Source organism: Rhinatrema bivittatum, chromosome 2 (assembly GCF_901001135.1).
Source record: "Rhinatrema bivittatum chromosome 2, aRhiBiv1.1, whole genome shotgun sequence".
NCBI lineage: Eukaryota > Metazoa > Chordata > Amphibia > Gymnophiona > Rhinatrematidae > Rhinatrema > Rhinatrema bivittatum.
Genome location: NC_042616.1, coordinates 330,842,380 through 330,869,127, shown reverse-complemented (window position 1 = coordinate 330,869,127; position 26,748 = coordinate 330,842,380). Strand labels below are relative to the sequence as shown.

Sequence of the window (26,748 nt, the reverse complement as noted above, 5' to 3'; positions counted from 1 at the left end):
CATATTAATTGTGGATATCCTGAAAACCTGACTGGGTTGGGAACCCCTGCTTTTGGACTGTCAGATTATCTGGATTATATTGGAGTCACAAAAGGTATCAAGCTGTCACTCCTTTCCAGATGGCTTAGAGATGCAATTAAATCTGTTCTTCAGAATTGGTTAGGGTACATGCCACAAGAGGAATAGCTATGTCCTGTGCAGCAAGGGAATCTGCTTCTCTTCTGAAAACATGCTTCCATGCAAACACTAGTTAGACATTGTTCTGGCTTCTTCTGATGTAGTCTTTAGGACAACTTTCTGCAGTAATTTAACAAATGTCTCCCTGATGTGTTTGCTAATTATGGCGGTTTTGATGGCCTAGATTATTCTCTTGGTGGATTGTAGGAGAAGGGGTATGTTTCCTACCTGCTAATGTGGTTTCTATGAGTTCCACCAAGAATAATCCAAACAGCCTCCCTTTATTTTTTTTACCTCCCTTACAAAGACTAGGGGACACGCAATGAGGTTACAAGGTAATACATTTAAAAGTAAGGGAAAATATTTTTTTACTCAATGCATAATTAAGCTCTGGAATTTATTGCCAGAGGATGTGGTGAAATATATTAGTGTAGCTGCATTTAAAAAAAGGTTTGAAGAAGTTTTTGGAGGAAAAGTCCATTAACCATTATTAAGGTAGAGTTGGCAAAATCCACTGCTTTTTCTTGGGATAAACAGCTTGGAATCTATCTACCCCATGGGATCCTGGCTTGGCCACTGTTGGAGACACAATGCTGGGCTTGATGGACCTTTGGTATGATCCAGTATAGCAAATATGTTCTTATGTTCTTTTTATTTTTAAAGTAATAGATAAGGGAGATTCTAGGCATAGACAATAGGTTTTAAACTGGGATAGGTCTCAGGATGTCTAGTCAAGTTTTTCACCTCAGGAAGAACTTTCAACTGTGGAAGTGCATCAGGATGGCGCTGTTTATGCTGAGCAGCCCTCTGCCTAAAATCTCGTTCTCTCTATCTGCGGGACAGGGACAATCCTTGGGCTGGGCTATTCTTGATGGAACTCCCAAGAAACCCATGAGCAAGAACGTCCCTCCTTTCATTACTTGGCATGTATCTTAAAATATGGATTTAAATTTTTCTTGTTCACATCCCTAGGCTATGAGCTGTACCACTGGTATGCACATTGGTCTGTAATTGTTCTCCTCTTTTTCAACAAGTGTACTGTTTGAATGAGAGCCTATTGAGGTAAAATGAGATTTCACTAGCCAGGCCATTGAGCATGTGAGCCACCAAGGTGCACTTGAGAGAAGGGCTTTGAAAGTAATGGGGAACAAGCTAAATTCTTGTGCTTCCTTCCAGATTTCAAACCTGTAGCCTTGTGTTTCCAGAAGCATAGCCATGTGTTTAAACTCTTAAATGTTTCTGTGCTTTAATTAGGAAAACCACAAAAGGGAAGCATGGAAAAGACAGTTGAAGAATACTGGGTTGGAAAAGGTGCAAAACCAAAGCTTTCTGAACTGTATGGCCTGCAACCTCCAACCAAAACAAAGGAACAGGGTATATTCTTCATTGGCTATTTTGAGTATTTCCTTCACACTCTTACCTTCTGTTCTTCTTTTTTTTTTTTTTAAAAGAATATTGTTTCTTATGATTTGCATAGAACATTCCAAATCTACACAGCTCTGGAATGGGCAGTCCCCGTACTCATTGGCGTTTGCAATGTAGTTTAGTTTTATGCTGCCTTTCTAAAATCAGTGGTGTACATAAAAAATCACATTCATAATAAATAGCAACATAAAACACAGCACAACTCAACAACCAAAACAGTAAATTACAAAACTCTAATGATCTAAAAGTATCACAATTTAGAATTGATAACTAAGACTAAACAATTTAGTCAAGACGCAAGCAAAAAACAAAGTCTTGAGCATGACAGTGAAGCCATAGCAGAGGGTTTGAAAACTTAAGGGAGGGGGGGGGGGGTGCAATTTTAAAGATTATCATTGGAGGACTCTTACATGGGCAGGCAGAGTTTGGGTTCAGGGCAGTCAAGACCTGGTCTTTAAGTGTGCATAGAAAAGAGTGGTGGCTATTTGAGAAGATAGTGGGAGTTGGAGGCTGGAGTGCCAGTTAAATGAAAATAGTGCTCTTGCTTGAGTGTGGTGGCCCGTAGGAAGGAGGTAAGCATGAATATGAAATCTGCATACATGTAGGACTTGCACCTGAGGTCCTCTGCAGAGCAGATGCAAGAACATAAAAGCAAAACTATAGGGATGACTTAGGGTTGTAGTTTGGGATGTTTTACAGTTTACAGAGGTGGGGTGCAAGTGTACCAAGAGCAGCAAAATGTATATAGGACCCCCTCCTGACTGTAAAGGGGAATGGGGTCTGTGGGTACAGCTCTTCTGTGAGTAGGGAGAAGATTCGCTTCTAGGCCCTTGGGGTTTATGCAGTTGGACTCTGAACACCATCTAAAGGATGGAGAGTGATTTGTTAAAGCAAAATTTGCTAAAATTAAACTGTGACAATCTGGCAAACAGTACATTGGCTTAAAGATGAATCTGCTTCTTCCATTTACAAAGTTACAGGCAACATTCAAATGTGGGACCTCCTAATGTCAGGTGATAGGTGCTCCTATACCTCCTTAGGACACTCCTTGGTACCTCAAATCCAACGTCTGTTCTGTAGAGAAGTATAATCTCCTCTCCTACTGTGTAGGTACAGACTCCTCTTCTCCTAATGGTGTAGGACCTTTCTGGCAATGGATCATACTGAACAGAAATCAGAAGGAAAACCTTTCTCCCTGCAAAAATTATAGCAGCCAGCTACTGTGTGGGTTCTAGATAAACACTTTGATAACACACACAAGTTCTATTTCTATCTTCGCATTTCTACTTTCTAAAATGTTTTTTCCAATATGTATTTGCAGTTCTTTATCTGTACCCCCTCACCAAGGGTTGGGGACTTGAATGTTAACTTATTTTAAGACAACAAGTTTAATACCAATAAAGCAAAGTTGCTTGCCTCTAAGTGGTATTTTCTATAAACAGCAGGCCAAAATATCCACACAAGTGGGTGATGTCATCAAAAGTTGCCAGCCTGGATATGCTCTTTCAAAACTTGAAAAGAAATCTTTCTGAGCATATGCAGGTGTTCCCATGCACCGGCCCTACCTGCGTTTTCTTAGTCTTTTCTTAGTTGAGCTTCAACTCTTAAGGGGAGAAGCGGTGGATTGTATGGCCAATTTTTTTTTTTTTAATCCTGCTGTCTATGGAGAACACTTGTTACAGGTAAGCAACTTCACTTTCTCCATGAACAAGCAGGGCAAATAGCCAAACAAGTGGGGATTCCCAAGCATAAAAAAGTCTTTGTATTGTTGAGTATGCAACATGGAGAAAAAGTAGAAGGCAGGGGAGATGAAGGGATTTAGAGGTTTGAGACTTGCTTAGCCCAAAGCACTATCTGTGCAAGAGTCCTTTTACAGGTAGTAATGTTTGACAAAGGTGTAAATAGAAGACCAGGTTGCTGGTTTGCAAATGTTCAGTACTGAAACTGATGTAAAAAAAATTCTACTGAAACTGCAGTCACCCAGAGCTGATGAGCTTTTATTGACTCTGGGAGCCATGACGCCTCTCTGGCTCCCTTCAGCATCCTGCCCCCTTCCCATCCCCGAAATAATTGCACGTTACACATTAATCTTGGTATGAATCAGCCGCAGCTTTTATTAAAATAAGTTAATATGAACTCAACATTATAACAGTTCACCCACCTGGGCCAATCCTTCGGTCTCACCGCTACTGGGACCCAACCCCCCTTTTGCTGTCCGCCACGATTCTAGCAAGGCAACATCATTTCCGCCCCCCCCCCCCCCCGCCACGTTTACAAGCAAGGGGGCCCTGCCTCAGGGTGTGGTCCCCACCCCTTTGACAACCTGCCTTTTGTCAGCCCCGCGGCTGACCTATGTCTAATTCTCTATTGGCCCAGGTACCCGCCCCCAAGCTGCGACATTACCTACGAGCACGTAGACGCCCTGACCCCACACTGATCCTTGACAACTTTAATCCCTTCCCGTGGGTGGGTGGGAAGTCAGTCCCTGGAAAGAGGCTGGCTGCGGTGCAGCTCACGCTTTAAGTACTCAGGCCGACGTCCTCGGGGCTAGCCGCGGCTGTCCCCGATGACACCGGCCCGCAGGAACGCCCCCCAGTGCGCGGCAACGCCACAGATGTCATTGGGACGTGCTGGAGCGCCACCCTCAGAGCACAGGAGCGCCCTGAGACCATCAGCCAGCGCCGCTCCGCTGGTGAATCCTCCGCCCTTCTTCGGCCCACGACCCCAGGTAAGCCGTGGGCCCTTGTATGCACCACGGGCCCACCCATTCGTTTTAGTAGGTGTAGACCAACATCCTTATAACAGAATGAGCTTCCACTATTGCTAGACATTTTGTGAAGACTCTCTGGGTTGCTGATAATGGTGGCTCTCCACTGTGAATTGGAGGTACCTCCTGTGATCTGGATACATCAGGAAAGGAGTATAAGCATCTTTGAGATTCAATGTAGTTAGCTAATCATTCAAGTCCAGAAGGGGAAGGAAGGTTGCACGTGAATGCCTCTTGAATTTTTCTCGTTTGAAAAATGTAATTCTCTTGTATCCGGGGTAGGACGATATCCTCCTGAATTCTTGGAAATAAGGAAGAACCTTAAGTAAAAGCTTTTCTTTCTCTCTGCTAATGGAACTGGTTCTGTTGCTTGAGAAGCCAAAAGAGATGTTAATTCTTTTATGTGCAATTGAAGCTTGAGAATGCAATGTGGCAACTGAGTAGTCATAAATAGTTTTGGAATGTAATCTATATCCTTTTGGATAACCCATTTATCTGTGGTGAAAAGGAACCATTGATGGTAAAAGAATTGGAGCCTCCCGCCCCCCCTCTCCCTGGAAGAGTAGGTAGTGCAAACTTTCGTGCCTCTGTTTGGACTGATGCCTGTTCCTAAAACATAGCTTGGGTTGTTAACACTCTTTGCTAAGGATAAGGTGTGCATTGCCTATGAGAATAATAGTACAGATGGTACCTTCTCTGGATGGTTGCTGAATCTGTAGTTACTGAGATTAGTCTGCAGTGTCATGTACTTTATTTATTTTTTTTTCTCTTTCACCTTATCCCAGAAGAGGCTGTCTCTAGTACATGGTGCATCTGCTAACTTATGCACATCCTCTCTCGGTCCCGAGGCCTTGAGCCACCCTAATCTGGTACCAATTGGTGACCGTTGAAGCTCTGGAAGAAGTGTTGAAATTGTTATATGGATTTTGAAGTGTTTCAAGCATTCATTTTTCTAGGAAACGAGACTGGAACTTTCCCTGACGCTCAGGAGGAAGGAAAGCAGCTTTGTCTCAATATAATATTTTGCAAAAGATTTAATGTGATTTGAAATTGGTTAGCAGAAATCCTGCTGTGTAGCTTGGCAGCTTGATAATTTCTTGCACATATTGTCAAGTCTACGTTCTTGCCCTGGAGGATTATTTGAGCAGATCGTTGGCTTCTTTGTCTTACTGAATACTGCTTAAACTGACCTGGGTAGTCCTTTACTCTACTTTTTAAGATCACTTTACCTTGTGACTGTTATAAAAAGGTAGGCACTATCTTAAACTATAGTTTCTTCAGGATCTTGTGCACGGGGACTGCTGAGGATTGCATTGATATATTTGAGGACGCCAGAAATTTCCTCCAGATGGCTCTGGATCTTCTTGTGCTGGAAAAGGAATAAAGGAGCTCTCCAAAAATAATTCCCTAGTCACCACTTAATGTTATATGCGGTGCAATTTGATCTTGATATATATATTTTTAAAGGATCTTATATCACTAGCTACAGGTGATTTGGGCTTTTCAAATCTTACAGCTTTTTTTTTTTTTTTGCTAGGCTGAATCATGTAATCAGAGGTCCCAGTCCACATCACTTCTTGTATATTTTTTGGAGATTGCAAATATATTTTTAACAAAGCACTTTCTTTGTGTTCCAGTCCATCACAAGATGCCTGGAGTGGGTCTGCATCAAGGATGAAGTTGATGGCTCTCTGGCTTTTGGAGTTCAATAGAAATAAGTGCAGACAATTTTTTGCTGGTCCAATTTATAATGATTCTTTTTTTATTGTGAAAACGGCAACTCCACCTTCACACTGAATTCATATGAATTCAGTGTGAAGGTGGAGTTGCCGTTTTCACAATAAAAAAGAATCATTATAAATTGGACCAGCAAAAAATTGTCTGCACTTATTTCTATTGAACTCCAAAAGCCAGAGAGCCATCAACTTCATCCTTGATGCAGACCCTTGATCCTTCATCCTTGATGCAGACCAGCAAAAAATTGTCTGCACTTATTTCTATTGAACTCTAGTTGCTGAGTGCATGAATTAGCTCCAGAGTGCTATTTCAGATTATCTCTGGCTTTTGGAGCCATGAACTTCCTTTCCGAGTGTGTGTGTGTGTGTGTGTGTGACTTCTGCGCAGACTTAGGATACTGAGAGTATTCCCCTGAGGGGGAATTCTTCTTGATGGGAACATGAGGAAGAAGAATATTTGCTAGAGTGCATGAGTGACTTGAACCTCTTTCTTTTCTGGTCTGCCCCACAATGAGACCCATGTTCCATTAGGTGAAGATGCCTCAAAGATCAGTTTGAGGAGTCTGTTCCTCAATGGCCTGAAGAGACATTCTAGTGCAGGTCTTAGTTTGAGATGGCATAGGGAGAGTCCTGGGAACCTCCGAAAGACTTTAGGAAGATTGACCATAGCTATTTTGTAGCCACGTTTCCTGCAGTCTTTGATTGCTTCCCTAACATAAGAGAAAAAATTAATTTTGAATTGTAAAAGACATAAAGGAAAAATACTTAAAGAAATTTAAAATAAACTGAAACTGTCAAACTAGATTTATGCAAAAACCCACGGGCAGTGAGAGAGATCAAACATCCTGTTGTGACAGTGGGAAAATAAAAAATGAAGAGGGGGACTCGCGTAATATGGCGAGCCTAGGCACATGTGTGGATTTAGGCATCATCATCCCCCCCATTCTCACTCAATATCTCTGGTATCCTTGACCTTTTACTACTTTGATAGATCAGTGGACTTGGGTGTATGTCCATAGATAAGTGCATGCAAAAATTACGAGGTATTATGCCCTTGAAAGGGGGAAAGGAGAAGGAAGAAGTGAAAAATTCCAGACAAAATGGCTGCTGCTGCTGCAGGGAAACCATCCTCTCTTCCTCACAGTGATACTATTGCAGACCTAACAAAGTAGCTAACAAATGCAGTAATCACTGCTTTGGATGCCAGATTTAAAGACTTATCAGCACAGGTAACAGATCTCAAAAGTGCTATCTCTGAATTGAGCCTCCAAATGGAAATTGCTGAAGGCTAAATTTCAAGCTTAGAGGATGACTCCTTAGCGATGACAAATAAAATAGTTGCATTAGAGAAAACTCTGTGCTCAAGTGGATAAAACTGATTTAGAGAATAGATCAAGGCACATCAATATAAGGATAGTGGACAAGCCAGAATGATAACCTGGACGCTTTTTTAGAAAATTGGCTGCCCGAGGCCCTGCTCCTCATGGAGCTTAAGGGGATCCTGAGAATAGAGCTCATTGCTTGGGGACTCGACAAGAGGGAGATAACCGGCCCTGCATCATTATTGCTAAAGTCTTAAATTGGCTACATAAGCAGAGGCTGATGCAGGCTTTTTTTGAAAAAGGTTTCAATTGAAAATATTTCAGGATTTTTCATTTCAAGTTAAGCAGTGTCGCAAACTGTTTACCCCGATTTTGAATGGAGCGCATTCAAAACCAGGTCCGATTTTTCAACTACAATACCCGGCCAAGCTTCGCATGCTGGTAAAGAGCACACATTTGAAGCAACGGAGGCACAAGCGTTTATGGAAGGCTTACCGTGTGTTGCCTTTCTGGTATACTTCCTTTCTGTTTTTCATGGAAGTTTTTAGATGGCCGCTGTGCCATTGTTTTTGTTCCTGTTTTGTTAGTTTCATGGCCCGCTGCCAACTTGTACTTTAGGCTCTGGCTCTGCCATCGGGTGACCACATCTTCCCAGCAGACTGAAGAGCCGTATGAAATCTGTAATCTTTTGGTGAGTGGGTGTGGCTGTTAAGGTACGGCTCTTGTGGAAGTGAGCGAGAACCCCAGGATTTTGAACAGCAGAGGGGACTGCACTGGAGGCAGCTTTCCTCCATGAGAGTATTGGGGTTACTTTTGCTGGAGACACATCGGAGCCTGACTTTGATTTGGCGGGTTGCTCTTGGAGCTCTCACTGAGTTCCTGGGGCAACCTTGAAGGCAGGGTGGCATCACTGTGTAAGCTGCTGTATGTGCCAATTTTGTTTTTTGTTTCAGAGGAGCAGTGTTAATACAGTTGTGCCGCCCATTCAAGTCTTTGCTGGCTTGCAGTTGGGGCCAAGGCTAATATTGGGCATGTGAGGGGCTGTTTTTCCTTCCACAGATTCCCTGTAGATGCCTCTGGCAGAATCTCAAGAAAATAATTAATCGAGTGGTGAGAGGTTACAGAGGCTTTGGCTGGGAATTTTCAGGCCTCATGAGCAATTGGGATGATTCGGGACATGCCACTGTGAGCATAAAGAGAGAACATTTTTTACTGTCAGTCATAACTGTGTTCACTTTTTTCACCTCTTTGGTTCCTAAATACTTCTTATTTCTTCTATTTGAGCTACTAAATTTGGCTGGTTCCTGACTTGGGGAAAAAAGGGCATAGAGCCTGGATGTGTAGCTTAATTTTCCTGTTTCTTGTACAATTTTTCTCTTCCATTAATCTTGCATGTTTTTGTAGGGCACTTTCTAGGAGGGATGGTGCCTGTACACATCTAGACCATACTCCATTCTCCTTACAAAGTAGTTTTTGAACAATGGAGGATTGTGGGGGGAAGGGAATAGAATGGAGTTTTCATATTTTCAAGGGCTTTTATTGTGTGAAGAACAGAGGAGTCATGTTTCAGAGTTCAGAAAGAGCTTTCTATCTTCTATGGAAGTGAAGGCATTGTCAGACTTGTTGTGGATCCAGGCTAGGTGACCAGGGATGGTGCTTGAGATATAGAACCTATGGGCGATAGCATACATGTGGTCTCTTTAAATGTTAATGGTCTTGACAATCCTATCAAGTGAACTAAACTTCTGCAGTCACTGAAGAGGTCCAAAGTGGATATAGCGGGCATGCAAGAGACCCATTTAACAGATGTGGAGAGCAAAAAACTGAGTCGCAAGTGGGTGGGAACTTTACATTTTGCTCCTGTGGTAGAGAAAAAGGCTGGAGTAGCAATGTTTCATAAGAATGTCCTTCCAACCTGAAAAGGAATTTTTAGATCCAGAGGGCAGTTATGTGGTACTGGTGGGGAAGTTAAAGGGTAAAGACGACATGTTGTGTAATTTATATGGTCCTAGAACCTACTAGCATGAGTTCTTTAAGGGGTTGGTGAATCTCCTTGTAGTACATAGACAGGGCTGGTTAATTGTGAGTGACTTTTTTTTTTTAAACTTCGCTCACGATCCTTGCCTAGAAGGGGTATTGATCAACAGAAGGCTATAGTGTATATGTGCCATAATATGCATATGTTGGACCTTTGAGGGGATTGCATCTGGATGAAAAAGATTACTCATATTTCCAGAGCTCATAACAATTATCTAGATTGACTATGTTCTAGGTTCACAAGAATTATTTCCTCCATTTATTGATGCAAAAATTGGCACAGCTAGTGTTTCTGTTCATGCCCCTAGTTGGATAGATATCAGTCTAGAAGATACTGAACAGGGAGAAAGTTTATGGAGATTCCTGCCTTTAAGACAGGGTAAAGATTTTCAACTATTTCTACAATCCAAATAGGCGGAGTTTGCTTCCCATAATGCCCAACATGTTACAACTCAGTCTTTTCTGGGAAACTAGTAGTGTGTTGCTAAGGGGAGAAATAATCTCATTTGAAAAGCAGAAATAAATGCCTGAATGGAACGATTCTATACTTAGAATCTAAATTGAAATTGGCTAAAGAAAAAATGATTTGGCAACTTTTAATAGAGACTAAATTGGAATATAATTCTACTCTTGCCAGCTTGCAGGCCTGCTTACATCTGAGCACGAAGGATGCTCCAATATTCTGAACATAGGTTTTTCAAATATGGGAACAAGGCAGGCAAACTATTGGCTAATGCAGTGAGGGTTAGGCAAGGTAAAACTTATATAGAAAATTGAGGAACAGCCAGGGCACATGGGCAGTTAAGTGTCTGGACATTTGCGAGACCTTGAGACACTTCTATGAGATATACACTGATGATAGTTTCGTCAACTATGCCCCTGGTTCTTTCTTTCGAAACCTTAACTATTCCACAGGTTCCCAAGTGACAATTAGCATATTTAAATAGGCCAATTCAATCTTTTTTGAAATCTTGAATGTCATCAGAACAAGCAAACAAGGAAAAGCTCTGGGCTGTGATTGGTTTTCATGACTATTACAAAATACTACAGGATCAGGTCACTGAGCCAATGAGTTTTCTTTGCAGATGCTTTGGCCAAAAGCATTCCCAAGTGATTTCAACAAAGCATACATACCAGTTCTGGCAAAGCCTGGGAAGGACCTAACCCACTCTTTTTATATAGACCAATTTCCTTATTAAATTGTGACTTAAAATTTATGCAAACATTTTAGCTGGTAGGTTATTTGGTTTTCCCACATATCTCTCTCCAAGTAGGATTTATTAAGGGCCATACTGCAGGTACTCGTATTACTAAATTACAACAATAGCCTACTGTAAACATCACCTAGTCCCATCCATAGCAGTGAGTTTTGATTCATAAAAAGCTTTTAATCATGTTTCCTGGCCTTATTATTTCTCAGCTCTTAAGTGATTCGGCTTTCAGGGAGACATTAAGTGCATATCTTTTATATAAGACCCCAATATCCCATATTAGCCAATGGTGGTAAATCCTTAGCTTTCACTATCCAAAGGAGAGTACGCCAGCGATGCCCCATAGACCTGTTACTATGAAAAATTGCTGAAGGATGGTACCATTACAGGTCTGGAAGTTGAAGATGCTTGCTTTTAAAATAGCGGTGTTTTGCAAATGATGTACTGATCTCTCATATGAACCCACACAACTTGTTGCTGAATGTTGGCCCTTCAGGATCTTTGAGCAATTTTCAGGCCCTAAAATAAATAGGGACAAGTCCGAAGCCATGGAAGTATATGGTGAACTTAAGGCCAGCTGGGGGGGGGGGGGGGGTGTCTAAAATTCCCTGTTGAGTTTGAACACTTATATTAAATTAATGTAGGTCTGCTGTTGCAAACAATGAAGGCACATTTAACCCAATGATCTCAACATTCTCTATCTTTGAGTGGTAGGATCCAATTACTAAAGATGATGGAAGTACCTAAATGGATATACTTATTACAGATGTTACCCATTTGGCTAAAGAGAACATACTAGAGATTAACAAAGCCATTTGACCGTTCATTTAGAATGGCAGAAAAGCTAGGTTGTCTTTGAAGCATCTGTGTAAGTCTATATCACAGGGAGGCTTGACTTGTCAGCATATTCAAAATTTTAACCTCACCTGCATGTTAAGGCATATTGGCGATTGCTATTGGGGACCACCGATTTCTGACCCTTCTCATTTGCAAAGATGATTCGGGAATTGGTTTTTGTCTTCGTTATTACATCTACATGCCACCCAAATTCCTTTTGAATTTAGGCATTGTTTAATCATCAAATCCTGCAGGCAGACGTGACACCACTTATGCAAATATCTGGGTTTATCTGTGACACTCTCTCTCCACTTCTGGCTATTTGTGGTAATACCCAGTTTTTACCTGGAATGGAGAATAGATTTTCATGGATTGACTCAAAGGATTAACGCACGTCCATATGTTCCCTCATAACTCCAATGTGTTACACAGCTTTCAAGAATTGAAAACAAAATTTGACTTACCGCACTCTGACTTCTTTGCCTATCTACAGATCCTCTGACCTCTATTGAAATGTAGATGTACTTGTAGCTCTAGTGGTTAGTGTAGTCTCTCCTATTTGCTGTAACTGAGAAGGAAATTTAAATTAATTTTTAAGGGGGAAAGGCAAACATGGAGAGCACTTAATAGAGCCCATATATAAAAATAGACTATTAGACTATATTGACTCCCAGTATGCTGTGACTTTTACAGTGAGTTGCATTATAAATGTTGATCTGTAGTAGCTTCATACATTCATCACTATTTATTTACAGGTAAACCACAAAAGAAGAAAGGGCTGTTAAAGCCTTGCCTGAAAAGCAAAATCACAAGAAATGATCCAGAAGATGTGGAAGTTTGGGAGATTGCTAAATCCTCTGGGTATAGAGGTTAGTAGAACTTTCAAATCCACGTTTATATAGTGGAACGCTACTGTGGTTTTTTTAGATTGTATTTAATTGGTATTTCCTTTTATCTATCCCATGAGTACATGCAATCACTTTAAGATAACTTAAAATCACCTTTTAGATATCATACTTTTAAATGATTACCATATATTACAGCAGAAAATATGTATAGTAGTAATATGGATTCAGCCTATGGGAATGTTGGCTATCGCATACTTGCAGTTCCAATATTTTATATGGCTATTATCTCCACCAATTTGCTATGCAGTCCTTGCCTTGCAGTGTCCAAAGGCACAATCTAGATTAGCTAGCCCAAAACATGGAATCCTATAAGGACTAGACAAGTAGAATCATTGCAGTTGATGCAGATATAAGAATGAAAAATGCTATTATGGTCAGATTCTTTGTCATATGAGAACAGTATAAAATAAAACACTACTTTATTGTGGTGATAGACCATGAGGCATTACACACATGCAGGTGTATAGTACTTGGGTTCATCAGCTCGTGATAACCTGTCTTGGTTGGGCAAATAATTTCAAGGACCAGAATGCTGTATTTGAACCATGGTAGGGTGGTTTGGGGGGAGGCGAGGGGAAAATTACATTTTTTTTCCTATCTTAGATTCTAGAGTTTTGTGGAAAAATATACAATATGTCCTACATTCTGGCTTACCTGCCTACTAAACCTGGGTTACTTGTGTGAATAGGATGGCCTTAATGTTAAAAACTCCAGCCTTGTTGAACTCTAGTACCTGCAATTCCAGTCACAGGCAAAGGTGGGTTTTATGTCCTGAGGTAGGAATAGAGTCAAAAATCATGCTAGTACTTGAGGGGTCAGTTAACAAATGGGATTTGTTGCCACTGAAGCTATCCTGCTCTCACATTTTCTCTCAAACCTTCAAATTAGCTGAGGGTTTTTTTTTTAGTCCATACAAAATCTGCAATGTATATTGTTAATCTTTTAAGATCATGGAATGCACCAGATGGAATTGTGCAGGTATGCCCAACAATCGGATTATGCTTTAAACATAATCCAAGATATCATGGACGTAGTATGATTATATAAATGCTTTTAAACCTTATTCCATAATTGGCAGAAAGAGAAACTTTAAAGGGCTTTCATAGAAAGATGCAAGGGCAGGGTATAACGTACAGTAAGTTATCCCAGGACAAGCAGGATGCTAGTCCTCACATATGGGTGACGTCACTCACGGAGCCCTAATGCGGGAAACTTCTGGCAAAGTTTCTAGAAGCTTTTGACTGGCAGCCTGGGGCTACTGAGCATGCCCGGCATGCCATGATATTCCCTGCCACAGGGGTCTCACTTCAGTCTTCGTTTTTCCGCGCTGCCATCGACATCGCGGTCACAGGAGCCCTGTGAGGTTTTCCTCACAAGTTGACAGAAAAAGTCAATACTTTAAACATTTTGCCCCATTTCGGGTCTCATCGTGTTTGTCACCGGACGGTGACAAAGAAATTAGCTTCCGCTAATAAATTTAACATTTTTTCATCGACGGACGTCGAGTCAAGATGTCATCAGGCTTCAAAAAGTGCCCAGCCTGCAACCGAACAATGTCCATAACGGACCCGCATATCGAATGCGTTCGGTGCCTCGGAGGACAGCACGACATCGCTTCCTGTCCAGAATGCCAGGAGATGACGGCAAAAGGCAGAAAACTCCGCCAAGAAAAAATGGCACAGATTTTTCAAATCCAATCAGGGCCTTCACCGACAACTTCCACAAAATCATCACGGTAGGCCTTACTTAAAAAGATTCTTCTCAAGAAAAGACTTCCGGAGGGTTCAGGCGATGCCTCTTCTCCAACACCCTCCACTTCATCGACAAGGTCAGTATCTGAACCAAGATCGAAGCACAAGCACTTACGGCATCGATCTATCCCACCGCTTCCGCCGCCGGATGAACCGAGCGCTAAGAAGCAAAAGTCGTCCTCACCTACGGTGACTTCCGTTCCCTTGGTTCCAACATCGATACCGTCGACCTCACAGCAGGCATCGACTTTGATTTCTGACTTGACTGTGTTAATCAGACAAATAGTCACCGATGCCTTAAAACATCAAATTCCAGCACCATCGCCAATGCAGACAACCATGTCTATGCCGGCGGGATCGCCGAGGTAGGAAGATTCTTCGATACCGGCTTTACAGCCGATGCAGACAGCTCAGCCGATGCCAGCGGTATCGTCGATGCCTTCGATTCCGCTGATGTCTACCTCGATGCAAATGACAACATCGATGACGGAGCCGGTTCAGGCATTCATCCCATCGATACCATCGGTGCCTTTACCATTCTCGATGCCTTCGATGCCAACCCGGCCTATAACATCGATGATTCCTATCTCTGTTTTCCTTTACTACATCATCGATGTCATCTGTTACACCATCGATGTCTCTCTATACCATGGCACCATCCAAACCTCCTTTGCAAAGGAAAACCACTTCCATGCAAAAATCATCGGGGGAAATCCAAGCATTCTTTGCCAAAACTTTCTACCACAGCTCCAGACACTTCCAGTTCTGAAGCACAATTACACAGCCTGCTCACTAAGAGATATCAGGACCTTCTAGCTTCATTGCCCATTATGCCTGGATAAGAAGAGGAGGAGCAAGAAACTTCACCTGATCCACAAGATCCATTACAAGGCCCTTCTGGGATACATCCACCTCAAAGGCCTGGGCCTCCTCCATATCAAACACCAGCTTCAGATACCTGGTCGGATTCAGCATCTGAGCCCTCATCAGAGGACTTTGTCTGATCCCTCTCCACCTCAATCCAAGAAACAGTCACCTCCAGAGGACCTTTCCTTTTCATCCTTCATACAGGAGATGGCTGAGTCCATACCCTTCCAACTACAAGCAGAAAAAGATGAGGCAACAGACATTGGAAATTTTACAGTTTGTAGATCCCCCTAAGCACAATCTGGCCATCCCTGTCCATGAAGTGCTACTACAACTCCAGCAGAGGATTTGGAAACACCCCTGTACAACTCCTGCTGTTAATAAAAGGGTAGATTCTACCTATCTAGTTCAATCTGCACCAGGATTCGAGAAAACTCAACTTCCTCATAATTCACTTGTAGTTGAATCTGCTCAGAAGAAATCTCGCAGGACCAGAACTCATGCCTCGATCCCTCCAGGAAAGAACAATAGATTTTTAGATCAGATGGGAAGAAAAATCTATCAGGGGGCTATGCTCAACTCAAAAATTGCAGCATACCAACTTTACATGACTCAACACCACAGAAATCTCTGGAAACAGATTGAAGAATTTGTACCTTCTCTGCCTCAACACCAAGAAGCAGCACAGAACATAATCCAGAAAGGCTTGGATGCAGGGAAACACGAGGTCAGAGCCGCTTATGATGCTTTTGAAACATCTTCTAGAACAGCAGCATCAGGCATTAGCGCCAGAAGGTGGGCCTGGCTAAAGGCTTCTGATTTACGCCCAGAAGTCCAGGACAAATTGGTAGACCTTCCCTGTCAGGGAGATAATTTGTTTGGCACCAAAGTTCAGGATGCTGTGGCTCAACTTCGAGAGCACTCAGACTCTAAAACAACTCTCCATGCTACCTCATGACCCTGCAACCCACACAAGTCGCAGACCACCGCGTAGGGAGACAAAACGTCCTTTCTATAGGGCAAAAAGGTACTATCCTCCCGCTTCTAGGCCAAGACCTCCCAGGTCTCAACAAAGACCTCAACAGAGACAACAGCGGTCTGCGAGACCCCAACCAGCTCCTCAAACTGGACCTGCCTCGGGCTTTTGAAACGAAATTCAGAGAACAAGGCCTATATTCCAATCCCCAAACCACCTTGCCAGTTGGAGGAAGAATATCCCATTTCTGCAAGGAGTGGACAGCAATAACATCCGATCATTGGGTCCTTTCGATAATTAATCAAGGCTACCGCCTCGACTTCACATCACTCCCTCAGGAGTTTCCACCACAAAATTCTCATCTCAATCACAATCACATACTTCAATTACAAACAGAATTATCCGCTCTTCTGCAATCAAAAGCTGTGGAACAAGTACCACACAGTCAAAAGGGCAGAGGATTCTGTTCCCGGTATTTCCTCATTCCAAAGAAAACCGGAGGCCTACGTCCCATTCTAGATCTCAGAAATCTCAACAAATTCTTAAAAAAAGAAAAGTTCAGAATGGTTTCTCTAGGCACCATGCTTTCACTTCTACACAAGGGAGATTGGTTCAGTTCATCTGAATCGTCACCCTTGAAAACAGTCTCGAATGGGTATCTCCCCATCATCCTCTTCAGTAAACACTGAAGCAAAACTCAGTCTTTCTACAATGGCCTTATCTTCCCTAAGTGCCACTTTAACCCCTTGTTCATCTAACAGTCCAACAGAATCCCTTAGACTTTCTACTTCAGATATATTTAAAGGTTTTTTTTTAGTGTTTGCCTCTATGGCAAACTTCTTTTCAAATTCTTAGCCTGTCTTATCAGTGTCTTACATTTAACTTGCCAATGCTTAGGATAAAGAACATAAGAAATTGCCATGCTGGGTCAGACCAAGGGTCCATCAAGCCCAGCATCCTGTTTCCAACAGACGCCAAACCAGGTCACAAAACCTGGCAAGTACCCAAACACCAAGAAGATCCCATGCTACTGATGCAATTAATAGCAGTGGCTATTCCCTAAGTAAACTTGATTAATAGCAGTTAATGGACATCTCCTCCAAGAGCTTATCCAAACCTTTTTTTTAAACCCAGCCTCACTAACTGCACTAACCACATCCCATGGCAACAAATTTCAGAGTTTAATTGTGTTGAGTGAAAATTTTCTCTGATTATTTTTTAAATGTGCTACATGCTTAAAAAAAAATTCACCTGAAAATGGTAAGTTTTATGTTGGACAAACTCTGAATGTGCAGAGTGGTATATCACTGGAGTACCCAAATTGGAAATTAAGGCAACATAAGAGATTATGGGTGCCCTTTGCCAGGATCATTACACTCAGGGTTGAGTAAAGAGAGAGAGTATGGGTCTATAAACTGCTTAGAATTGAGTCATACAGCTATCTTTGCTCACTTTTCAGTCAATGATTAAGTGAGGAACAATTAGTACTATGCAATAGCATATATAAACAAATGGGTACCTGGAGGCAGAGAACTTCAGAGGAAGCAGAGATACTATTTGCATAGTTGAAGGAAAATCTGCTACAGCTTTCAGCATTACACATTGCAGGTCAGGAGAAAGTGCAAGCAGATTTTCTGGGACAAAATACAATAGATCCAGGAGCTAGGCCATTGGGCACTCAAGCAGATAATACAAAATTGGTGTGAACCATAGATGGTTTTAATGGCAACTCACCAGAATACTAAGACCAGGTTCTTCAGCCAACAAACAGATTATGGCAGCAAGGTAATAGACACATTGATATAAAAGTGGCCAAGGGAAATGTTGCTTTTTTTTCCCCACTTTGACCATTAATAGACTGTAATGAAGAAGCTTGTGAAGGAGTAGGCATATGAGGTCCTAGTGACATCTGATTGGCTGCAAAGACATAGTATGCTGATCTAAGCAGACTGATAGTGGATCAACCATTGCATTTTCAAGGGATAGGGGGTCTCCACCAGGGACCAGTGATATTGGGAAACCTATCTTCTCACTTATGCATGGCTCTTGAGAGTGTGAAATTAGTCAAGAAGGGATACAGTTAGCAAGAACAAGGTTAAGTTCTAAAAAGAATTCAACAGATGTTATGTAAGGGTATGGCAAACTTTTGCAATATATTGTAGACAGACTAGTTTGCCATGGTGTCCCAAATGGATATTCTGACATAATTACAGAAGTGTCCTGACAAGGGCTTGGTCTTGAATTCTTTAAAGGCACAGGTTACAGCGATTTCTCACATTAAGGGAAAAGATTAAGGGGACATCTATAAGGTCTCACAAGGTGTCACTTTTTTTCCGACAAGGAATTAAATGCCTTAATCCTACATTGAGGCCTGTGATACTGTTTTCAAATTTGAATTTTGATAGCATGTTAGCAAGTCATCCTTATGAACCGTTGGAACAAGCAACTGAAGGACTTGACATTTGAAAATTGTGTGTTTATTGTCAACGCGGCACAATGCATTTTGGAGTTATAACTTGTCTTGCAAGGCTTTTTCTAAGGTTTAGTAAGGATTTTGTAATGCTGAGACCTATTACATCCTTCTTACATAAGGTGGCTTTAGCATTCTAGTTAAAGCAGTGCATTATACCAACATCTTTTTGAGGATTGCAGGGGCCTGCAGACTTTACAGTTCTTAGATGTCAGATGGTAAGGGAATATTTAAAGATGACAAGTAAAATTTGTAATTCTTTCTTATTTATGAAATTTTCAAATAATCCAAGCAAAATAACTTGTATAGAAACGGCACACAGAGACTCACAAAGGAAATTAAAATAAAAATCTCTCATACTCTGTCCCCACAAGGGGGGTTTCCAAATCAAAACCTGAAGAAACCCCCCCGCCCTATCCCCCACACTGTCACCTCTTGTATATAATTAATTATGTCTAACTTGGTTAACCATATGTAATCTCATTTAATAACTGTGGCGCCCGTTGGCTCTACAGTAAAGTTAATTCACCTTTTAACTATCTATCCTTCCTCCACCTATCATTGTAACTTCCTTTCTCAGTTGTCTGTAAACCGACATAATGTTTTTTACGAATGCCGGTATATAAAAGTTATAAATAAATAAATAAATAAAATATTACAAAATCAGAAGAATATATAACCAAAGGAGAGAACACTCAACTTATTGGGCACCAATATTGTGGAGATATCTAACTTGTGGCGGAGGAAGCAGGTTCCTTCGGTAGTTTATCATTAAGAGAGTCAGTTGGGAGGGTTCAAAAAATATATTTACCCCTTTAATTTTAATCACACATTTGCAGGGGGAATTATAGCCAATCTAAAGCCTTCAAATTAGCGACCACTGGACATATCAAGTCACTTTCTCTTAGGTTGAATTACTTTAGCAACATCAGTAAACATATGAACTCTCAATCCTAAAAATGAAACATCTCTATTACTAAAAAACAATTTCAAGATGGTCACGGTCTGACTTAATAGCAAAAGTTACAATTAAAGTAGAAGGCTCAACTCCTGAAGATTTTTCTAGAAAAGAAGACAAATGTGATAATTCAAATAAAGGTGGAGAGTCATCTTTCCCTTGCAAAGTTTTGAGACTTGTAGGCAGGTAGTACACCTTCGAAATTGGGAGGAGAAAATTTTTTTAAACTTTCACATTTTCCGTAATATCTGCACAGAATCTCCACAGGGGATACCAACTTTTTTTTTCTTTTGGAAAATTTTCAACAAATAACATTTTCCAAATTTTCCACCTTTGCAGATATATAAATGACCAGTAGATATAACTCCCACTGAGTTCTGTAAGGCTGTGTCTTTAGTTTACACTTGTTTCATTCTCGATATATCAGTTAGTCTATGAAGCATTGACTGCAGTAGATAACGCCTAAAACTGAGGTACAAATTGTGCCACTTGAAGGGAAAGCTTCATGATGGCTTCCCATATTAAATCAGAGTAATGTTAGGGGGTTTTATCATAAGTAGGGGAAATAGCTCTGTATTTACAACTCCCTTCGTAGCAGACAATGAAGAGGGAAAACAATCTAGCAAACTGGCTGCTTCCATACAGAAGATTCCTCTAGATTCTGCTCCCCAGGTCAGGCATCTCTCAATGCCGAAACAACTGGCAACGTGATGTCGCCTGACCATGACTGAACGATCCCATTGCCATTGGCCACAGATGTCCCAGGTTGGGGAGATCCGCAGTGCTGCTCTGTAGTGAGAGAGGTTTCAGAGCAAGGACTGCAGCTGATGAGCAGTCAGTCTGCAAACTATCCAGCTGAGGGTTCCAGCTCTGAAGAAAGTGTCTTGTCCATCGGGCCTTTCAACATTGAGGTTGCTGACATATTCAGGAATACTAGAGCCCTGCCCTTTCTCTTACCTGTAGAAAATCGGAAGAAAAATAAGGAGGAAACTTTTTATAGGGGAAGAGAGTCCATGGAGCACACTCCTTTACCATGTGGCCATCTTGGGAAAACTCCCAATGTGAATCTTATAATTCTGATAGATTGTGGTGTTCAGTGGCACACAAGGGTGAGACCACCTCAAAGGCGACTATTTCAAGATGGATTAAGAAAGCCATAGCATCTGCATATTTACTACAGGGGTTGTAAATGCCAGAGGGCATCGGGGCTCATTCAACTAGAGCACAGTCTTCGTGATGGGCAGAGGTAACTTCAGTAAATCCGGTTAATATAATAGTAAGCGGCAACTTGGACAACTCTATGGTTCATTTGCCAAGCATTATAGGTTGGATATTCTTGTGAGACAGGATGCTAATTTTGGAACAGCTGTCTTAAGAGCGAGTTTGCAATTTACCTGCTTATTGTAATGGGACTTTGATACATCCTACATGTTCTTGACTAGTGGAGCAGAAGGACAAGGAAGGAGAAATTAAGATTTACCTGATAACTTCCTTTACTTTAAATCCACTACACAAATCAAGAAGCCCATCCTGGGATATGTAAATTGAGCTACCTCTGAGATAGGTCTGATTACATTTTATAATAAAAGGGGGAAATGATTTGAGTAGATTTTTCATTTCTCCAGGGATTAAGACTAGATTAAAGTGATAGTGTAAATTGATGATTTACCTAAAAGTAGTTACATTTCTGTTAAGATTAGGTCAAAATTTTAAATTTCAGTTTTAATGTTTGCTGGTTGCTATAGTTTAAATTTTAGCTTTGATAGCATACTGGCTATATCTGGTTCTATGCATGACACATGTACATGTGATGTCATAAAAATCTTCCTCCAGCTGCTGGATGAGGGGACTAAACCCACATGTTCTTGACTGGTGTAGCAGAAGTAAAGGAGTGGAGATTGTTGGGTAAATCCTATTTCTCCATTCTGGAGACTGTATTTCTGAATGAATACAGTCTGTGTAGAGCCTGTCCAGGGAAGCACTAACAAAGTATAGCATCTAAATAAAAAACTTAAGACACAAAAACACAAATATGTAAACCCTAGAACACAAGTGTAAAGATACATGTAGGGAAATATAATTTTAACAATATGTACATGATGCTGGATTAGGTTCTACATTAGGAGTTACCTCCCAGGAAAAGGACCTTAGTGTGATTTAGAAGTATAGAAACATGACAGCAGAAAGTTTGAAAGGCCCATCCTGTCTACCCATCAGTTCACTTAATTCAGCATTCTTTCTTATTCCTTAGAGGTCCTCTGTAATTATCCCATGCTTTCTTGAATTGATACTGTTTGTCTCCATTTTCACTGGGAGGCTCTTCCACACATCCACTACCCTCTGTAAAGAAACATTTCCTAAGATTCCTCCTGAATCTACTTGTTTCAACCTCATCTCATGATCCTTTCTTCTAGAGCCTTTGCTCCATTGAAAAAGTCTAATCTTCTGTGCATGGAAACCTTTGAGATGTTTGAAAGTCTCTTAACATATCTTCCCTATCTCATCTTTCCTCTGGGGTATACATCTTTAGAACTTTGTCTATCCCCATATGCTTTAGGACCAAGACCACTGACCAATTTTAGTAGCTACCCTCTGGACTGACTTCAACCTGTTTATATCCTTTTGAAGGTGAGGTCTCCAAAATTGTAGAGTATTCGAAGTGAGGTCTTACCAGGGGACCTATACACGTACAATATCACCTCCCTTATTCTGCTGACCATGCCTCTCCCTATGCTGCAAAGCATTTTTCTGGCTTTCACTGTCTCTTTATCCACCTACTTGGCCACCTTAAGATCATCAGATATAATTACCCCCACATCCTACTTTTTCTTTGTGTTTAGAAGAATTTCACCTTCAATACTATATCTTTTCCTTGAGTTTTTGCATCCTAAATGCATTACTCTGCATTTTTAGCATTAAATCTTTGCTTCCAGATCTTAGACCAGGGCTTCCCAAACCTGTCCTGGGGATCTCACAGCCAGTCGGGTTTACAGGATATCCACAATGAATATGCATGAGATAAATTTGCATATTATCATAAGCAAAAAAAAAAAAAACCCAACCTTTCCTGACAACTCTTCTGTTCTCTCACAAAAATGCTGAAAGTCAGATCTCTGAGGCACCCCACTAGTAGTAACCCTTTCCTCAGAGAAAATGTAATTTATCACTACCCTTTGTCTTCTCCCACTTAGCCAGTTTCTAACCCAGTCATTCACCCTAAGATCCATACCAAGGGCTCACAATTCACAAATCTTCCTCGTTAGAACTGTCAAAGGCCTTGCTGAAATCAAAGTATACTACATCTAGCACTCCTCCTTTATCCAACTCTGGTCACCCAATCAAAGAAATTGATCAGGTTTGACAAGGTTTACATCTGGTAAAATCATGCTGCCTCCAATCTTTCAGTCCATTGGATAACAGAAATTGCACTATTCTGTTTTAGCAGTGATTTTATTAGTTTGCCTACCACAGAGGTCAAACTTGTTTGAAGTTCCCAGCTTCCTTCTTACTTCCACTTTTATGAATAGGAACCACATCCTCCCTTTTCCAGTCCTCCAGACTCTAAAGAAGCATTGGAAAGGTCAGCCAGTGGAACTGCCAGGACATCTCTAAGTTCCCTTTGTGTACTTGGATGTATCCCATCTGGCCCCATCACCTTATCTACTTTAAGGTTAAATAGCTCCTCACAAACACATTGTTCTAAAAATCATCTGTTTACCGCACTTCCAATCGTATTTGTTTTTGTGGTCCTGCTCCATGCCCTTCTATGGCTCTGAATAGAAATATTAAGCAATTTTGTTTTTTCCTCATCAGCCTCTACACCAGAGCTTTCCAAACTGTGTGTCGGGACACGTTAGTGTGTCGCCTGCAGTGTGCAGGTGTGTCGCGCAAGCCCGGTCAACTCTGATGCGAGTTTGGGCTTTTTTTTCCCTAGAGATTCACTTTTTTTTTCAGTTTATGGGTTGCTTATTATTGGGTGATTTTTGCTGTCAATCGCGTTTTTTTGGGGGGCTTGGTGGGTGGAACGAGCCCAGCCATCCTTGCATTGGCTGCTGCTGCCGATGAGGCCTGGCCATGAGGAGTACTGACTGCAAGCAGCAGTGTCTGGTGATCATGGAAGGGAGTGAAGCACTTAACTGGCAACAATCAAAAAGACGAGGTACATGAGTGTGGGGGCCAGACATGTGCTGGGGGGGGAGAGATGAGTGAGTGGGGGGGCAAATGTGCTGGGGGGACAGACATGTGCTTGAGGGGGAGAGATATGAGTGTGTGGGGGCCAGACATGTGCTGGGGGGGAGGAGAGAGATGAGTGTGTGGGGGACAGACAATTTATTATTGTTTCTCATAAATTATAACAATAACATGAATCTTGGAATATATATTTTTAATATAAATTTAAGGTTTTCATGAGAGGTTGTCGTGAAACATTTTATTTATGTATGTATTTAAGGAAACATACATAAATTGTCGAAATATGTTTCGTTCGTTTAACCTTTAACCTCTGGTTTACTAGTAGACTGAATTACTGTGTCCCGAAATTATGTTTGTCTAAAAAGTGTGTCACCAACATGAAAAGTTTGGAAAGCTCTGCTCTACACATTCCTCTCCTTCACCTTTCAGTCTCACAATGCCACTTTTGCATTTTCTTCTATAACATATCTTAGTCTTGTCCCCTGATACTGTTTTCTTCTGTTTTAATTTTTGCATTCCTGATTTACTTTCTCAGCTTCTTAGTTTTTCCAGATATTGTCACCACCTTTCTGCTTTCTCTGTGTGATCTCTTGTAGTTTGAATGCTAATCTTTTCTCCCTTACCTTTTCAGTTAATTTTTTAGAATACCATAACTTTTCCTCTTCCCTTCATATACATTCCTAACAAAAATTAGTTGCCCTTATATCTCCTTTTAGTTTTGCCCACTGCCTTTACTTCTTCCCTAGATTTTCCCATCCAGTTAACGATTCCTTGAGGTATACCTCCATTTTGAGCAAGTTAGATTTCCTGAAGTCTAGGACTTCTTGCCTTAGAATGAATCTTAATATCTTGCATTCTAATATTGAACACCACACTCCGGTAGTCACTGGTTCCCATATGATCATCACTACATTGGAAATACTGTCCTTGTTGGAAAGCACCAGGTCCAGTATCGCCTCCTCCCATGTGGGTTCAGTTACCAGTTGACAAAAACCTGTTCTCCTTGCAGAGAATCCCAGGGTCAACCTGCTTCTAGAAAATACTGCAATTGGGATATCCCAGTCAACATCTGGAAGATTAAAGTCCCCTAGCATTGAAATCCTCATGAATGTGTGCAGCAGTGGACAAAATAGCTTATAGAGTATTAGGAATTATTTGCAAAGGAATAAAGAATAAAACTAAGAATATCTGCATGTTACATTTGAGTTCATGGTGGCTCACATACACTACACACCAAAATCAAGGGCAAAACATAAATTAAACTTTAACATACAATGAATAACAATACTTTTTCCTTTTAGTATATATGTTGTAAGACCCATATTAGATTGTAAATACCTGTTTGGAAAGGTAGATTTTCAACTTTTTCTTAAACTATTTGAAATGGTGCTGTGGGAAAAGATTCTAGAAGTGTTCCATAAACATGGAACAGCTACTGAGAATGCTCTGTTTGTAGTGACTTTGAGTATGGTTGTTTTCAGTGCTGGTATTTCTAGTAAATGTTTGATTGCATGTAAATGTTGAGATGGTTTGCAAGGACAATGAAGGGCTGAAGTGAGCCAGGTGGACAATTCATTATTCAATAACTTGTAGATAAGATTAAGAACTTTGTATTGCAGCCTCCATGCAACTGGCAACCAGTATAATTTCATGAGCGTCTGTAATATGTTGCCTGAGCTTGATTCCAATTAAGATTCTTCCAGCAGAGTTTTGAATAATTTGTAAAGGGCAAATTGTAGCCATTGGTAAATCCAGATAAAGTAATCCAGTGAATTTAGAATTAATGCTTTCAATACAGATCTTCAGTCCTGGGGTTCCAGTAAATGTTTCAAGCCTTTTATTAGATGTAGTTTGTAGAACAAGGATCTCACAACAAAAGAAATATGCTTCATTGACAAGTTTTAATTGAGGATTAAACAAATCCTGGTGGCTTGTCCTATTGAGAATTTACCTTGAAAGAATATAGAGGCTGGAAATGGATATGCCAGGCTTCTTATTGAAGAGTAGTATGACTTCATTTTTTTGACAATTTAAGCTGAAGCCTGTAATGCGTCAACTGCCGGAACAGTATTAGACGAAAATGATAAAATGGATGAAATGGCTCCCCTATGAGGAAAGGTTAGAGGATAGTCTCTTCAGCTTGGAGAAGAGATGGCTGGAGGGGGATATAATGGAAGACTTTTTTTAAAATCATGAAAACACTAGAACGGGTTAATTTAAACAGGTTGTTCACTCTTAATACAAGCACTATGGTGCACTCCATGAAGTTAGCAAGTAGCTCATTTATAGCCAATCGGAGAAAATTATTTTCCACTCAATGCATAATTAAGCTCTGGAATTGATTGGCAGAGGATGTGGTTAAGGCAGTTAGCTTAGCTGGGTTTAAAAAAGGTTTGGACAAGTTCCTGGAGAAGTCTATAAACTACTAGCCAGGTTGACTTAGGAAATAGCTACTGCTTATTAGTGGCATGGGAAGTACTTATTGTTTGGGTACTTGTATCCTGGATTGGCCACTTTTGGAAACAGGATGCTGGGCTTGATGGACCCTTGGTCTGACCCAGTATGGCAATTTGTTCTTATGAAGCTAAGCATATTAGGATTGACTGTACAATAGTATTAAATGCAGAGATGTGTCCAACACCAAAATGTTTATCTCTGTTGGCATTGAAACCGTGATGTATTGTGTTGAAAGATAAGTATTTCCATGCTGAAATCTTTTCTGAAACCATGCCAGTGAGCATCTAAGATTTCATGTTAGTCTAGAAAGTCAGTGAATTGGTGTGGTACAAGTGATCCAATAAGCTTGGATAGAAAGGGAAGTGATGAAACTGGATAGTAGCTAAATAAATCATAGCAGCCAACTGACTGGTTTTTTGGTATTTGAGTAACTGATGCTTGTTTTAATGTTGCTGGCAGGTTACCAGATGAAAGGGATAAATTAATTGAGGCAAGGTATTACATATTTCACTTGCATATTTTAATATTGCAATGGAACAAGTTTTGTGGACAAATAAAATTTGTCATTTCAGATATTAACTGTATAGTGTCGGCGCTAACTGATAAAATATCCCAGTTAGCAATGGGATAGGAATCTTAAGATTCAGTAGGAATTGAC

At 40.9% G+C, this 26,748-nt stretch overlaps 1 protein-coding gene across 3 annotated transcripts in view; it reads left to right on the top strand.

Annotated features, from left to right (window-relative positions):
- Positions 1 to 26,748, top strand: part of LOC115084652 — a 109,979-nt gene that overhangs the window by 58,695 nt on the left and 24,536 nt on the right. For 2 of the 3 annotated variants that reach the window (XM_029589787.1, XM_029589788.1), the window contains 2 exons: positions 1,432 to 1,551; positions 12,268 to 12,381. In XM_029589787.1, the coding sequence (XP_029445647.1) occupies positions 1,432 to 1,551; positions 12,268 to 12,381 (234 nt within the window). The remainder of the gene's footprint in view (positions 1 to 1,431; positions 1,552 to 12,267; positions 12,382 to 26,748) is intronic. The other variant, XM_029589789.1, reaches the window with a different exon arrangement.